The 14983-nt window shown below is 60.6% G+C and overlaps 2 protein-coding genes across 7 annotated transcripts; one reads left to right on the forward strand and one right to left on the reverse strand.

The window, feature by feature from the left end:
* Nucleotides 1-90: 90 nt before the first annotated feature.
* On the forward strand, nucleotides 91-6375 carry SRPK3 (SRSF protein kinase 3). 5 transcript variants are annotated; one of them, XM_055375869.2, is made up of 16 exons: nucleotides 91-406; nucleotides 949-1125; nucleotides 1862-1992; nucleotides 2152-2260; nucleotides 2390-2477; nucleotides 2768-2855; nucleotides 3419-3525; nucleotides 3600-3765; nucleotides 3870-3895; nucleotides 4398-4530; nucleotides 4620-4859; nucleotides 4940-5040; nucleotides 5396-5503; nucleotides 5580-5649; nucleotides 5727-5819; nucleotides 5982-6375. In XM_055375869.2, the coding sequence occupies exons 2-16, from the start codon at nucleotides 974-976 to the stop codon at nucleotides 6164-6166; spliced, it is 1797 nt and encodes a 598-aa protein (XP_055231844.1). In that variant the 5' UTR covers nucleotides 91-406; nucleotides 949-973; the 3' UTR covers nucleotides 6167-6375. The 5 variants fall into 5 exon arrangements, with proteins under 5 accessions (XP_055231844.1, XP_055231843.1, XP_018874734.1 ...); XM_055375868.2 differs by having other exon boundaries at nucleotides 91-1125; XM_019019189.4 differs by having other exon boundaries at nucleotides 91-1125; nucleotides 4401-4530.
* Nucleotides 6376-6410: 35 nt separating this feature from the next.
* Nucleotides 6411-14966, reverse strand: IDH3G (isocitrate dehydrogenase (NAD(+)) 3 non-catalytic subunit gamma). Of its 2 annotated transcripts, XM_063702952.1 has the most exons (13): nucleotides 14886-14966; nucleotides 11446-11487; nucleotides 11200-11211; nucleotides 10831-10928; nucleotides 10347-10459; nucleotides 8723-8783; nucleotides 8471-8603; nucleotides 8112-8245; nucleotides 7699-7801; nucleotides 7449-7595; nucleotides 7003-7097; nucleotides 6860-6920; nucleotides 6411-6621 (listed from the first exon to the last, which is right to left on the reverse strand). In XM_063702952.1, the coding sequence occupies exons 1-13, from the start codon at nucleotides 14964-14966 to the stop codon at nucleotides 6520-6522; spliced, it is 1182 nt and encodes a 393-aa protein (XP_063559022.1). In that variant the 3' UTR covers nucleotides 6411-6519. The 2 variants fall into 2 exon arrangements, with proteins under 2 accessions (XP_063559022.1, XP_063559023.1); XM_063702953.1 differs by having other exon boundaries at nucleotides 6411-6920.
* Nucleotides 14967-14983: the final 17 nt, after the last annotated feature.

Here is a 14983-nt window from a genome sequence, read left to right on the forward strand (position 1 = left end):
AGTCTCGCTCTCTCTCCCAGGCTGGAGTGCAGTGGCGCAATCTCGGCTCACTGCAACCTCTGTTTCCCGGAGTTCAAGCAATTCTCCTGCCTCAGCCTCCCGAGTAGCTGGGACTACAGGCGTGTGCCACCACACCCGACTAATTTTGGTATTTTTAGTAAAGACAGGGTTTCCCCATGTCGGACAGGCTGGTCTCAAAACTCCTGACTTCAGGTGATCTGCCCGCCTCAGCCTCCCAAAGTGCTGGGATCACAGGCATGAGCCACCGCCCCTGGCCAGAAATGTCTTTTGACAAAGGGCCCAATCCCCAGCCCCTGCTGTTCCCTGCAGGAGCTGACTCAGTGCTCTCCTGACTGAGAGTCCCATGCCTATAACCTGCTACCCACGGACAAAGAGAGGCCATCAGGTACCCGGGCTTCACTTTCCCTCCCACTCCCTGACCTCGCTGGCCCCTCCAGCAATGCCTGGCCCACCCCTACCAGTTCACAGACCCTGGTACAGGGACACTGCACCAATATCTTGGGACAAACACCCTCTCTGCCGAGCCCCCTCCCTTTCACTGGGACTCCTCTGTCAGGCCCCAGCTGGCCTCCCGGCTCCACCCTCACCTCTCCATTCCCTTGTCCTTGAAGTGGCCAGAGTGATCTTTTGCTGAGCAGAAGCTCAGTGACCACCCCCCAACCCCATATCACCCAAGCTCCACATTAAGCCTACAGACACCAGGCCTCTAGTCCTCGCTCTCAAACCATGCGGCAGCCGTGGCCAGCACGTGAAGGGCTGGAACGCGTCTTGGCCGCAGGCCTTGCCCCACTGTGCCCTGTGCTTCCCTGGATGCTTCTGGGGACCCAATTTCTCCTGGTCTCTCATGATGCAGCCCCTGGGTCACAGGCCCCTCAGTCACCACCGCACTTATGGGGAAGTGGCTATGGGCTTGCTTGTCCCCAGCAGCGAGCAGCTTCCTGCTGCCTCCCTCATGTCTGGCTATGGAGCAGCCCACGGCAGGCACCTTGCAAATGGTGGAGAGGAAGAGCAGGCGCTGGGAGCCAGAGTGCCAGGCAGCGTCGCAGGAGCAGGTTCTGGGCTGGCAAGCTCCCAAGCCTCCCCTCAGCAGGCCTGTTGCCTCTGGTAGGGGAAATGAGGGGTCCCCAGTGACGCCACATTCAGAGGGCACTGGGCTCCCAGTTGTCCTAGGGGCTGATGAAACATAGAAGCAGCAGGAAGTGGCTGGGAGCAGCCAGGGACAGGGTTCCCATGGGAATGAGAAGGGCACCTCCAGGAGGATGCCCACAGGGGCACAGGTGGTGGGGGCTTGGCCTAAGGACCAGGTTGCCAAGTGGAGCACATCCCCACAGTCCGCACCGGAGAACGGGAGCCCGACCTGGGGTACGGGTTGCTTCACCCCCGCGTGGACCTCCCCCTCAGCTGGGGTGCGGAGGCTCAGCCTGGGGGCCCAGTTGCCCCTGGTCCCCAAGCAGTAGCCCCCTCTGCCTCCAGGGTGGGCCTGGAGCAGGAGGGGGGCCTCTGCCCGGGGACCGGGCTCTCTGGGGCCGCCGTCGCGCCGCCCCCTCCCCGCACCGCATACCTTGCCCACAGCCGAGCAGCTGGGAGGCTATTTATAAAGGCGGGTGAGATCAGCGGCCGGCCGAGGCTATAAATTCGCAGGCCGCGGCCGGGCCCCACAGGAGCAGCCGCCCGGGGCACCGGAGCTGCGGGCTGCGTGGCCGGGATGAGCGCCAGCACGGGCGGTGGTGGGGACAGCGGCGGCAGCGGCGGCAGCGGCAGCAGCAGCAGGTAGGGCTCAGCTGGGGTACCCGGAGCCCCTGGCGTCTCTCATGCCCACTGCCACTCACCCCACCCACAGCTCACAGGCCTCCTGCGGGCCCGAGTCCTCAGGCTCCGAACTAGCCCTGGCCACACCAGTGCCTCAGATGCTGCAGGGCCTTCTGGGCTCCGACGACGAGGAACAGGAAGACCCCAAGGACTACTGCAAGGGTGAGACTTGGCCTTGGGGACATGTGGCCTCACGGCCACTGCAGGGACCCAGGGCAGTCCTGGGCCCACATGGGCCAGACGGTCAATGGGGCCGAGGTGTTCAGGGGCCCAGGGGAGTGAGAACCCCCTCCACCCCGATCTATCATCTCCCCTGGGCAGGCGGCTACTACCCTGTGAAGATCGGCGACCTGTTCAATGGGCGGTACCACGTGGTGCGTAAACTGGGCTGGGGCCACTTCTCCACCGTCTGGCTCTGCTGGGACATCCAGTGAGTGCCTCCTTTGCCTCCGGGGCCCAGCACTGGCTGGGATCCTGTCCCTGGGCTTGGTTGGGGCCACCCTGATCCCTGCCGTGGGTCCTGCCAGGGCCACAGCCTACAACGGTCTCGGTATTGCAGGCGCAAGCGCTTTGTGGCCCTCAAAGTGGTGAAGAGTGCAGGCCATTACACGGAGACAGCTGTGGATGAGATCAAGCTCCTGAAATGCGTGAGGCACCTCCCTACCCCACTCCCAGCTCCCCTGGAGCTGCCTGGGGCCTGGCAATGAGGGTGCAAGGCCTGCCGGGGCTCTGTGGGGCAGGGCGGGGCTCCCTGAGGGGCAGCCTCCAGCTGGCTGTGCCCAAGGGGGAGGATCTGGAGGAACAGGCGAGGGACAGGAGGGGTTGGCGGCCTTTCCTCCAGCAGGGCCCAGCTGGAGCAGGAGAAGGGTACACTGAAGGGAGCTGTGGGCTTCAGGGCAGGGTGGAACCATCTGTGGCCCCTTGGCTTTTGCTCCAGGTCCGGGACAGCGACCCCAGTGACCCCAAAAGAGAGACCATTGTCCAGCTCATTGATGACTTCAGGATCTCAGGAGTCAATGGAGTCCGTATCCTTTGCAGGAAGAGCAAAGCAGTGTGGCAGCCAAGGGCCGGCAAACGGGGGGGCCCTCGCTGCTAGAGCCTGTCTGCAGATCCGCACAATGGGCTTGCATCCCTCCCAGTAACGGGAGCCTCTGGCACGACCCCGCCCCCGGGTAACTGTGTTTACGTGGAGGCAGTAACAAGCTAGCGTTGATTGTCCATGGACGTTGCTATTATCCCCAAACGGCAGGTGCTGTCTCTGTGGCACTGCCTTCCCTTTGGGGGACTGCCAAGAGGCCCTATGGCATAACTAGCATGGGAGTGGGCTGGCCCGAGAGGCCTCTGTGCCTGCTCCTCCAGCGCCACCTCTAGGATGACCACAAAATGCACCATCCCAACTGGCATACCTGTTGAGAGTGACAGGGACACTATCGATGATGACACCAGCATAATGGTGACCAGGACTGCCCAGGGGAGGCCCTGCCTCCCCACCTCCACACGGCCCAAGCCTTGCTGCTCCCCTAGCTGACGGTGGGTGGGGCCTGTGCCGCAGCTGGTGTCCACTGGCCGCCCTTCACTCCCAGCCCAGATGTGTGCATGGTGCTGGAGGTGCTGGGCCACCAGCTCCTCAAATGGATCATCAAGTCCAACTACCAGGGCCTGCCCGTGCCCTGCGTGAAGAGCATCGTGAGGCAGGTGAGTGCCACCCAATGGGCTGCCCAGCCTGGCCTGGGCGGGAGTTGGAGGAGGTCAGGTGCGACTCTCCGCAGGTGCTGCACGGCCTGGACTACCTCCACACCAAGTGCAAGATCATCCACACGGACATCAAGCCCGAGAACATCTTGCTGTGTGTGGGGGATGCTTACATCAGGCGCCTGGCCGCCGAGGCCACGGAGTGGCAACAGGCAGGGGCGCCGCCCACCTCCCGCTCCATAGGTACCAAGGGCCCACATGGGGCTGGGTCAGGGCCTCTGGGCCTGAACCCCTGCCTGAGTCTCTGTTCCTCCCTGTCCCCCCCCGCTCCCCACCTGCACTCCCAGTCAGCACTGCCCCCCAGGAGGTCTTGGTAAGTTGGGGGGCCCCTCTCTCCCATGCCTCCTCTCCCATCTGAGCCAACTGGAGGCCATCTCTGGAGCCACAGTGGCTCCACCCCACACCTTCACGCACTCCCACGGTGGTAATCCCGAAAGGCTGGGTGGCTGGGCTGACGGTGATTCCCGGGGGGGGGGTCAAGCGCCCCAAACTGCTCTTGGTGAAAGGATGCTGTCTTCCCCGAATGGCCACTTCCGCCTGCCTTAGCTTGGGCTGAGAGGGGACAGAGAGCACCCTGAGGCGGGCCGGCCAGGTCTTCCCAGTCCTAATGGAGCTGTGGGGAGTGGGGCCACAGGCGGGGGGGCAGGGAGAGTAGTGAGTAGCTGGTGCCAAGGGGCGCTGGTGCCACATTCTGGTGTCCATGGGAGCCCTGGGGCCCGGAGAGGCCTCTTCCCTGGCGGCTGTGCAGGGAAACCTCCACTTCATGCTGACTGGGGCGGGCGACAGGAACCCTGGGGTGACCCTGGCTCTGACAGCAGACGGGTAAGCTGTCCAAAAACAAGAGGAAGAAGATGAGGCGCAAACGGAAACAGCAGAAGCGGCTGCTGGAGGAGCGGCTGCGGGACCTGCAGAGGCTGGAGGCCATGGAGGCCGCCACCCAGGCTGAGGGTGAGGGGCCACAGGGGGTGATGGGCCGTGGAGCACAGCAAAGGCTGCAGGGCATCTGCTCAGCAGCTGCCTCCACCCCGTCTCCCCAGACTCTGGCTTGAGACTAGACGGGGGCAGCGGCTCCACATCCTCTTCAGGCTGCCACCCCGGGGGCGCCAGAGCAGGTCCCTCCCCAGCCTCTTCCTCCCCCGCCCCGGGGGGCGGCCGTAGCCTCAGCCCCGGCTCACAGACCTCAGGCTTCTCCGGCTCCCTCTTCTCTCCTGCCTCCTGCTCCATCCTCTCCGGCTCGTCCAATCAGCGAGAGACCGGGGGCCTCCTGTCACCTAGCAGTAAGTTGGGTGGCAAGTGGTGGGCAGGCAGGGCTGGCAGGAGTCGGACCACTTCAGTCTCCCTGCTCTGCCTTCCCCAGCACCATTCGGTGCCTCGAACCTCCTGGTGAACCCCCTGGAGCCCCAAAATGCAGATAAGATCAAGATCAAGATCGCAGACCTGGGCAACGCCTGCTGGGTGGTATGAGCAAGCGTGGGAGAGCAGAGTGGGGGGCCCTGCTCCAAGGGTGGAGGCACAAGGCCACTCTTGGGGAGCCCTACCCCAGTCTGCAGTGCACATGAACCGTCGGCTGGGTGGGCATTGGTCCTGCCCAGTCAACAGCACTGGGGCCATGGCCAAGGGCAGGGGCCACTAGGAAGGGATCAGCCTCAGCCTCAGATCACTGGGCCTGTCCCTCTTGGAGGATCTGGGGACCCCGAGGCTCACAGCAAACCCCACTGAGCTCCTCGGGTAGGCGGATCGGCGTGGGGCAGGAGTCCGTGGGGGCAGGACAGCCTTGGCCCCGGCCCGTCCCCAGGGCTCCCCTTGCTTCCAGCACAAGCACTTCACGGAAGACATCCAGACTCGGCAGTACCGGGCCGTCGAGGTGCTGATCGGAGCCGAATACGGCCCCCCGGCAGACATCTGGAGCACAGCCTGCATGGTACGCCCGCCTGGGCTGCCCTGTGCCCAGGGCCAGCAGCCCACCAGCCAGCAGCCTCACCTCCTCCCCCTTCCAGGCCTTCGAACTGGCCACTGGTGACTACCTGTTCGAGCCGCATTCTGGAGAAGACTACAGTCGTGATGAGGGTAAGGGATGAGGGCTCTGGGCTCAGCTTCCCGGCCTCCCGGCCTGCCTGCCCCCAACCTCCTCTTTCTGCCCACAGACCACATCGCTCACATAGTGGAGCTTCTGGGGGACATCCCCCCAGCCTTCGCCCTCTCAGGCCGCTATTCCCGGGAGTTCTTCAACCGGAGAGGTGAGGGCCTGGGCAGCCTCAGGCCATGTGGCTGCAGGGAGGGTGGGACGGGGACCTTGGATTCTGCAACAGAGGGAACACTGGGTCCCAGGAGCCAGGGCCTAAGCAGAAGGCAGGCCCAGAGACAGGGACAGAGCCTGACGCCCGCTGGCCTGCCCACAGGAGAGCTGCGGCACATCCACAATCTCAAGCACTGGGGCCTGTACGAGGTACTCATGGAAAAGTACGAGTGGCCCCTAGAGCAGGCCACACAGTTCAGCGCCTTTCTGCTGCCCATGATGGAGTACATCCCCGAAAAGCGGGCCAGTGCCGCTGACTGCCTCCAGCACCCCTGGCTCAACCCCTAGGCCCGGCTACAGCTCCACCTCCAGCTCTCCGTGCCTTAAGGGAAAAGCGGGACAGCTCCCGCCACCCTACTGGGCGCCAGTTCTCCACAACCACAGGGCAGAGACGCTGGAGCCAGGCCTGGCTCTCAAGAGCGTGTTCTGCCTGAGACCCCCGTGAGGGCTCTCGGAGAAAGTGTGTGTATTCCTTTCTTAATAAAGTGTGGACTGAACATCGGTGCCTGGAGTGAGGGAGGCCCACGCCAAGTCTAGGGAAAAGGTGTTTTATTCTGGGATCTGTGTACCAGGCTGGCTGGGGTGCTGGAGTGGGAAGGGGAATCCAAGGAGCAAACCAAGAAGGTCGTCCTAGGGCCAGCCTAGGCCTCCACGGCCCGGCCGTTGATGACGCGGATGTGGCGGATGATGTCCTGGATGGCTTCAGATGTTGTGCCCTGGCCCCCGATGTCCGGAGTGTGCATCTGTAGGACACAGGCAGGCTCGGCACACACCAGGCCCTGCCACCCCCTGCTGTCTCCTGTGACGTGCAGGACTGGGATTGCCACAGGAGGGAAGTGGCACCAGCTAAGGGCCAGAAGATGGGGCTAGATCCAGTACCATCCTCCCCTGGGGGCTGTGGTCAGTGCATGAGGCGGGCTCCAGGAGGCTGCAGGGGGAGACTGGGTGGGGCAGCAGGATAGGGTGCAAGGGGAACCTCACATTCTCATTGTCCATGGATGCCAGGACAGCCTTACGGATGGAGGTAGCATAGGAGTGCAGCCTAGAGGATGGGACAGCCAGCCTTCAGTCCCTGGGGCCTGGAGGGCTGGCCAGGGGCTTGCGGGGCACTGGGAGCCACTCACTTGAGGTGGTCCAGCATCATGCAGCTGGCCAGCAGGGTGGCCGTGGGGTTGGCGATGTTCTTATTGGCGATACTCTTGCCTGTGTTCCTCGTAGCCTGGGGAGGCAAGACGAAGGATCGTGGGTGGAGGGCAGAAGGATGCCGGGCAGTGACTCTGCTCCTGTGACACGTCCAGAAGAAGCCACTCCACAGGGACAAAAGCCCACCAGCGGGTGCCACGGGTTGGGGGAAGGTGTGGGGACAGATAGCTTATGGGGACAGGCTTTCCTCGTGGGGTGGTGAAAATGTTCTGGAATGACCTGGTGGTGACGGCAGTAAAACCCTGGATATCCAAAAAACTACTAAATTATGCATTTTGAACAGGCTAACCGGATGGGATGAGTGTGCCTCACTAAGTCTGTGAACAGGAGAAAGGCGGCAAGCCGCGGCACTGCCACCGGCACTCACTGTTTCAAACACCGCGTACACATGGCCATAGTTGGCCCCAGCCACAAGGCCTGGGCCCCCGACCAGTCCCGCGCAGACATTGTTGACGATGTTACCATAGAGATTGGGCATCACCATGACATCAAACTGCTGGGGCCGGGACACCAGCTGCAGGACAAGGAGGGGGCTGGCTGAGGAGCAGATTCGGAAGCATGGGTGAGAGAAGCCCAGGGCACTCAGGGCAGGGGGACAGCACTGGGCAGGCTAATACCTGCATGGTGGTATTGTCCACAATCATGTTCTCGAAGGTGATCTGAGGGTAGCGGGTTGCCACCTCCCTGCAGCACTGGAGGAAAAGCCCGTCGCCCAGTTTCCTGGTGGGGGGTTAGGAATAGGACACCAGCTTGGCCATCGCAACAGTCAGCCGGAGGGACAGGGCGTGCAGAGGGCCCCAGGAGGCTGGGGTCTGAATTCTAACCTGTCCCTCACCAGCAAAATGGACAGAATCCCACCCCACCTCCCCTAAGTGTGGGTTCTGGCAAGGCCTTGAGGGCAACAGGGCACTCGCCTAGGGTGGCCCCTCGGTGGGTAGCTGGGCTTTTGGACCACAAATCCCTCAGAGCAGGCCCAAGCAGGCCATTGCAGCTGCTTCTGGACTGCTCGCAGAGAGGTCAGGGGACATACATGATGTTGGCCTTGTGCACGGCCGTCACTTTCTTGCGCCCGCTCTCCTGCGCCAGCTTGAAGGCATACTCGGCAATGCGCAGGGACTTGGCCTTGGTGATGATCTTCAGGCTCTCCACCACTCCCGCCACACTCTGAGGAGGGCATGGGGAGAAGAGACCCATGTGCTACTGAAGAGCAGCACTGGTCAAACAAGCTGGCGCGACCGGGCCACCGTGGGAAGCAACCCTGTCTGCCTATTTCTGGCTTCTCCCTCGGGCACAGCCCCTGCCCTCTGAGGGTACACCTGTCCCTGGTTCCTTAAGCTCTCCCCTTAATCTTGACCCTGGGGGGGCTCATCTCGGGCCCCCCATGCACACCTCATGCTCCAGGCTGCTGTACTCGCCCTCTGTGTTCTCCCGGACAATGAGGATGTCTATGTCCTTGTGCCGGGTCACCACGCCTGGCAGGCTCTTACAGTGGATGACGTTGGCATAGAGGTCCAGGCTGGTGCTGGGAGGGGACGGAGAAAGAGGCTGCTAGGCCTGACAGGTGGCTGACTGGAGCCAGACTCCACTGGCTCACCCCACCTTAGCCCCACCAAGCCCCCAGCCCGCACACCCGGATCTCACCGAAGGATATTGTTTCGAGATTTGTGCGACGGTGGCAGGTTATGGTTGGTTTCGATGTTACCTACAAAACACAACACAGGCTTAGTGGCACTGCCCATCCCCGCCCCACCTCAGCAGGGCAGCTGAAAAGGCTGCCGGGGTCAGAAGACTTGGGGAGCAAAAATGCTTCATGGAACACTAGAATGCTAGAATGCAACTTCCAGCCTAAGCCCCACGAGGCTACATGCTCAGGGATCTCGAAGGGCACCTGGTGCAGCAGGTGCTCCATGAATAACCACTGAACGACGGAATGAACAAGTCAATAAATGAATAAAGGCTGGCAACCAGCCAGGCAGCCATGCCATTCCCCGCCCAGGCTCTGGAGCAACAGAAAGTGACCACTCTTTACTAACAGGTTGTCCGGCCAGGCTGGAGCTAGCAAGGTGGCCTTGGCGGTGTTACTGCCAAGCCCCCGCATCAAGGCACCACACTCAGGGGCAGGCAGGGGCTGCCTGGAGAAGGTCACCGATTGGCCGGACCCTACCCTACGACCCAGGACACCTGGAGGAAGGGAAGCAGAGGCCAGTGGCCACTGGAGACAGCAGTCAGAGGGTGCCAAGCAGAGGCCGCCTGCTGGTGAGCGGCACCCCACCCAGACTGCTCCACTCAGAGCACGGGGGTCCCCTGTGGCTGGCACAAAGGCCCCTCTACTTGACTGCCAGTGCCTGGGGCTCCCCCTGGGTTCATCTTTGCTCACACGCTCCTCACACAGTGCAAGTAATGGGCTGAGTGTGCAAAATGAGCAATGGAAGCAGTTTAAGGACCTCAAGTGAAGCCCCAAGAATCCCTGCCTGAGCTGTGCCATCCACCTCCAGGCTGGCTGCAGCCGAGGAGCCAGGCAGAGGGTCAGAACTGCATCTCTGTGATACCTGGTTTGTGAAGAAAGATGCTGAGGGTCAAAGCTGACCCCAGCAGAAAGGACTGTCTCAGGAGGGAAGGAGGGGTGGGAGGGAAGCCATCAGGGAGCCCGTCACTGGACAGGCGCACACACAGCTGCTCTCACTCGAATCCCAGCATCGCAGCGCAAACAGGCCCGAGGAGGTGTCCACCCAGTCTCCAAGCACAAGGGTCCTCTCTAGCCAGACAAGCCCTGAAATCAGAGCCGTGGGGCCCCACAAGAGTCAGCTCAGAGGGAGGTAAAAGAAATCACAGGGGCTGGGCACGATGGCTCACGCCTGTAATCCCAACACTTTGAGAGGCTGAGGCGGGCAGATCACGAGGTCAGGAGTTCAAGACCAGCCTGGCTAACGTGGTGAAACCCAGTCTCTACTGAAAATACAAAAATCAGCTGGGTGTGGTGGCGGGCGCCTGTAATCTCAGCTACTTGGGAGGCTGAGGCAGGAGAATCGCTTGAAACTGGAAGGCAGAGGTTGCACTGAGCCGAGATCACACCGCTGCACTCTAGCCTGGGCGACAGAGCGAGACTCCATCTCAGAAAGAACGCAAGAAAGAAAGAAAGCAAAAAAGCAAGCAAGCAAGCAAGCAAGAAAGCAAGCAAGCGAGCAAGTAAGCAAGAAACGAAGAAAGAAAGCAAGAAAGAAATCACACCTATGGCCCCATCCTGGCCCCTGGCCCTGGAGCTCACCCTTTAGGGCCACGCGGTTCCGGCGGATGGCCATGATGGCATTGCGAATGTCCTCTTCATCAGCATTGGAACTCACGTGCACCTCTTCAAAGTCCACTGGTACACATGCGTGCCTGAGGCACGGCAGGGTCAGGGAGGCTGGCCCAGGCCCTCCCCGCACCTCCTCCAGGAAGCCTGCCCAGGCTACCTCTCTCCTGTTGCTACCTGCCCTGACCTGGCTCTGACTGAGAAGGGACTGGGCCCACCTTCACTGACTGATGGGGACACGCTTGAACTCCACAATGCACACTGTGGCAGGACTGGTGCCACCTTCCCCGAGCCCAGGCCAGTCTGGCGGGATCACAGGCCATGGGACGCAAGGCCTGGGCTTACAGGTCGTCTTGCCATGGCCTCACCGAGTGCTTCTGGGCGCAATGCCCCTCTTGGCACAAAGTCCTCAGGGCCCCCTGGCTGAGGACAAGGCGGGGACCCAGGAGCTTCATACCTGAAGACGGACTTGACATGCAGCATGAGCTCCGGCCCGATGCCATCCCCTGGGATCATGGTCACCGTGTGCCGCCCGCCATACTTAGCGGACGGAGGCTGTGGGAGGCAGAGGGTGAAGGTGGGCCTTCGGGGATCCCACATGCCCCCAGCTTGGCCCCCATGGGCTCAAGCCAATTCCCTTCTTCCCACTGGCGCTGACCCCACAGGCTGCCCCGTCACAAGGTGCCAACTTGGGGCAGCCCCATCCCAGACAGGGCTGCTCATCCGGGGCTCCTGGGTCAGCAGCAGCCCACCCCCACCTGGAATTTAGTTAACCCCAAAGCAACTAAGAGCCCCCCAAACCTAACAGGCAGAGAAGAATACTCACAATTGTTTGTTCCTAGAAAGGATGAGAAAGGAAGAAGACACAATCAGCCAAGGTTCCAGGAGCAAGGCCGTGACCAGGAAAACGGGACCTTTTCCCAGGGGGATGCTGGCTAGTACAACTCCCAAAAGAGGGGTGGATAACCCCTGGAGACTGCGTCTCAGAGGACAGGACACAGGCCGTGCACACACGCGCACAATTGCGGCCACATGGAGAAAGACACATGCGTGGGCACGGGCAGGTACTTACTGAAAAGATGTTCCTCGAGGGGACCTCGTGGGCGCCTAGAACCTGGCAGAGAGACCAAATGCCAGCGGTTGGTTTGATGTCTAACCCAGAAAGCCAAGTTGGAAGGAAAAACGGACCGTCCCCACTGTGCCCAGGCAGGTCCCCTGTCTGTGCAGCATGGCCCACTGCCAGGGGCACAATAGATAATTAGCTCCAAAGCCTCAGTCCCCAGGGCTGGCCCGCTGGAGCACCTGGAAAATAGAAGGCACTCCAGCCTCCTGCCTCCTTCGGCTCTTCGGAAAATTTCTTAAAAGGCGTGTCCCTGCCCTCCCTCCTCTTTTTTGCTTCTGATTATTTTTTTGGCCAGTTATTCCCGCTCAGCGATGTTTGTAACACGCAAAAATTCGCAAACTAACGCTGGTACAGCAGGGAAATCATTACAACAAACCACAGATCCATGACAACAGTCACGTTATCACTTCGCCGATCACTTTTTCTTATTACAAAAGCAGCATGTGGTCGCTACAGAAAAAGCAGAATAGGGAGATAAGAAGGTAGCACCCAGCCTCTGGCCTCCCTGAGACAAGCACTGTTGGCCCCCTGGGGAATGGCCCTTCGGCATTAGAAATCGAAAACAAATGTGTAGGGACATCCAGCCATTTCTGGAAGGTTGATAACAGAAACTCAACTCTAGGAAGGCCTTCGGAAAGGACTGCTGGATGCCGAATGTCCCCCAACGCCCTGACTGGAAATGCCGGACAGCTTCAGAGCCAAAGCTGCTGAGCCAAATGTGCCAGGTGCCAAGTGACCTGCTGTCCTGGAAGAAGCCCCACCTAGAACACACCTGAGACAGTGGCAGAGCCAAGGTCTTCCCTGTCACTTGGGGATGCCCTGCCACTTGACCACCAGGCAGCAGCAAAGTGTTCCAGCCAATGGCAGAAGCATCATAGCCATTGGCCAAAGAGCCATGCCTTCCAGCTAGAAGTCCAGAAAGGCTCGGGAGGAGTCTGACCTCTCCCTGTCTGTGTGTCCCTGGCCGGCACTCATCAGTCCAAGCCAGGGGCTAGGAGAGGGTGCCCACAAGGACCAGAGCCCCGAGGGTAGCTCAGCTGATCTGTGTGGCACCTGGATCTGCAACCACAAGCACGGTCGGGACTTTTCTGTCTTCTCTCTAGCGCTTATCAACGGGTCGGGACTTTTCTGTCTTCTCTCTAGCGCTTATCAACATCTGAAATCATCTTATTTGGGGGCTCTTGTAAGCACGCAGAAGGCGGCTTCGATGGACCTTCCTCCAGGGAGCTTTCCCTGATGCCCTAAGGCTACTGAGCTGGGATCCTAAGGCCCTACTTACCCGCTTCCCTAGGTTATCACTGCATTGCTCCCTCCTCAACCCCTGAGCCCAAGAGGAGGGGCCAAGTCAGTGTGGTCCAATACTGTCACCCTAGGACCCAGCACAGTACCTGGCCCAGAGCTGGCACATAAGGAACATTTCCTGAGTGAACAAGCACATCAGAAAATGAAAAAAGATCTGGAGACTAGGGAGGCCTCGGTCCAAATCCACCATCCACTCTTCTCCAGATGGCTTCATGGCCTCATCTGAAATTCACAGAACGGAGGTACCTACTTTCCGTGACTGTTGGAAAGATTACGCGAGAGGAGGTGTGTGAGCTGCTCACAGTAGCTAGTGCCACACAGCACGCCTGCCCCTTCACCCCACTGGCCCCTCAGGTCAAGGCTGGTGTCCCTGGGAGGTCACGGGTGGACCCCTGCAGCTCCCAGCAGTAGTTCCTCCTGGGCTTCAGCTGTGGCAGCAAGCCAATCTCCTGAGGGCATGGACCTCCCTCAGAGATGGCAACATCACCACCAGGGCTGAGCTGAACCTCTCCGCCAGCCGGTCCCTGTGCCAGGTGTTCCTTTGGGCTTTGGCAAAAGACCCAGAGAGCGCTCCAGATGGACTTCCCTGACCTTACTGTACAGATGCAGGCACCTTCCTTCAGGAGGTCGCAAAGGCTCTGCCTTGTGCCCTGACTTCCCTGTGAAGCCACCAATCAAAGGAGCCAGGTGTGAGGCATGATGCAATATGCACACGCCTCCCGCTCTCCCATCACCCTTTCATGGTTCCACGGAAAGAAAGAACATCCACACCCCACATCTTATGCCTGCTGAGGCTTCTCTCTTTGGCATATTTCTGTTGGACCGTGTGTCAATGGTGGCTGCATGTTTTCCCATGGCGCCCAAATCAGTGGGATTCAAGACCTGGGGTTCCTCTGTAAGGGTTCTCACACCCAGGACGGTCAGTCTCAGGGCAAGGCACTGCCCAGCTACCCACCATTCACTGTCCCCTACTCCCACCCCAATGCACACACACAGGGGAGGTCAGGGAGGAGGCACATGTCTTCACCAAGAGCCTACAGGAGCCCAGTTGCTGGAGCCATCAGAGCCTCTGGAAAGCCACTATATACTGCCATCCTTTCAGCAGCAAGGTGGGAGAAGTCAGCATCGTCAAGAGAATTTCATTAGGCACAAGCAGTCTCCCCCAGAGGTCAGAAGGAGAAAACATGGCAAGTAGAGATGTCCCTGGGGAGTGGCAGCAAAGTCACGGAGTTCTGGAAGGTCAGAGTTGACAGGATCTTTTGAGAACATGAAGTCTCCTCCCCTCTGGGTTCCAAAGGGGAAACTAGAACCCAGAGAGAGGAGGAAATGGCCTAAGGCCACGCAGTGGCCCAGTGTGGGAGCATGGCCTAGAGGTCAAACCTCTTACCCATCAGGGCCAGGTGCTGGCTGGCAGCTGCTTCAGATGGTTTCCAGCCCACCTAGGACCTAATTAACCTAATTTAGGACCTAAATTAACCTCTTCTTAAATAAGTGTAAGGAAAGAAGACTCAGACCTGAATACGCAAGACCGCACACGGAGAAGAGCAGAAGCAAAACCCCCGCAGCCTCAGAAACCCTAGCTCCTTCCCATTCCAGGCGCCTCGAGGGGAAGGCATCTGGGGCTCTAAGACTGCGGGACTATGGGGGATGACTGGCAAAGTCCGGTTCTTTGCCACCGGGACAGGTGGCAAAGCGGTCCACGAGAGGGGAAACCGTGGAGAAATTTGAGTCCCGGAACCGGATTCCCGAAGCGGTTTGAGAAAGGCGGGCCGGGATACGTGAGTGACTGCCTCAGAAGGGCTCCTTCAAGGACACTAAGGAGGTGACAGCCGCCGTGGCCCACTCTCCCGGCCCGTCCGGAGAGCCCCCCGCCACCCGATGCAGACCCCCTGGGGGAGCCGGTCCAGGGCCAACTTCGGCCAATCCCCTCAGTGACAGCGGAGGCGGCCAATCAACCCCGGCGCGAAGCCCTTTCCCCGCCCCTGGTGGGGCCCCTAGCCAATCGGACTCCAGACTGCTTCGGGTGCGGCTACCCCACCGCTCCCTCGCGACCGCTGCCGCGGTCCCGTGGCTCTTTCCCTGCTCACCTCCCAGGGACGGCAGAGAAGGGCTGGCCTGAGCACCGCCTTCGCGGCGCTGCCGGCGACGGTCGCTACCTTCAGCGCCATGACGGAAAGTGAGAGAG

This window comes from Gorilla gorilla, chromosome X (genome assembly GCF_029281585.2).
Source record: "Gorilla gorilla gorilla isolate KB3781 chromosome X, NHGRI_mGorGor1-v2.1_pri, whole genome shotgun sequence".
NCBI classification, from domain to species: Eukaryota; Metazoa; Chordata; class Mammalia; order Primates; family Hominidae; genus Gorilla; species Gorilla gorilla.

Excerpts from the sequence above, each read along its gene's own strand:
- SRPK3 (XM_055375868.2), top strand. The coding sequence starts at position 866 with ATGATGCAGCCCCTGGGTCACAGGCCCCTCAGTCACCACCGCACTTAT. Across the intron at positions 2,261-2,389 it reads TGGCTCTGCTGGGACATCCA|GCGCAAGCGCTTTGTGGCCC; the intron begins GTGAGTGCCTCC and ends TCGGTATTGCAG. Across the intron at positions 4,531-4,619 it reads GGCCGCCACCCAGGCTGAGG|ACTCTGGCTTGAGACTAGAC; the intron begins GTGAGGGGCCAC and ends CCGTCTCCCCAG.
- IDH3G (XM_063702953.1), bottom strand. The coding sequence starts at position 14,966 with ATGGCGCTGAAGGTAGCGACCGTCGCCGGCAGCGCCGCGAAGGCGGTG. Across the intron at positions 8,604-8,722 it reads TCTCGAAACAATATCCTTCG|CACCAGCCTGGACCTCTATG; the intron begins GTGAGATCCGGG and ends GTCCCCTCCCAG. Across the intron at positions 7,596-7,698 it reads TGGACAATACCACCATGCAG|CTGGTGTCCCGGCCCCAGCA; the intron begins GTATTAGCCTGC and ends CTTGTCCTGCAG.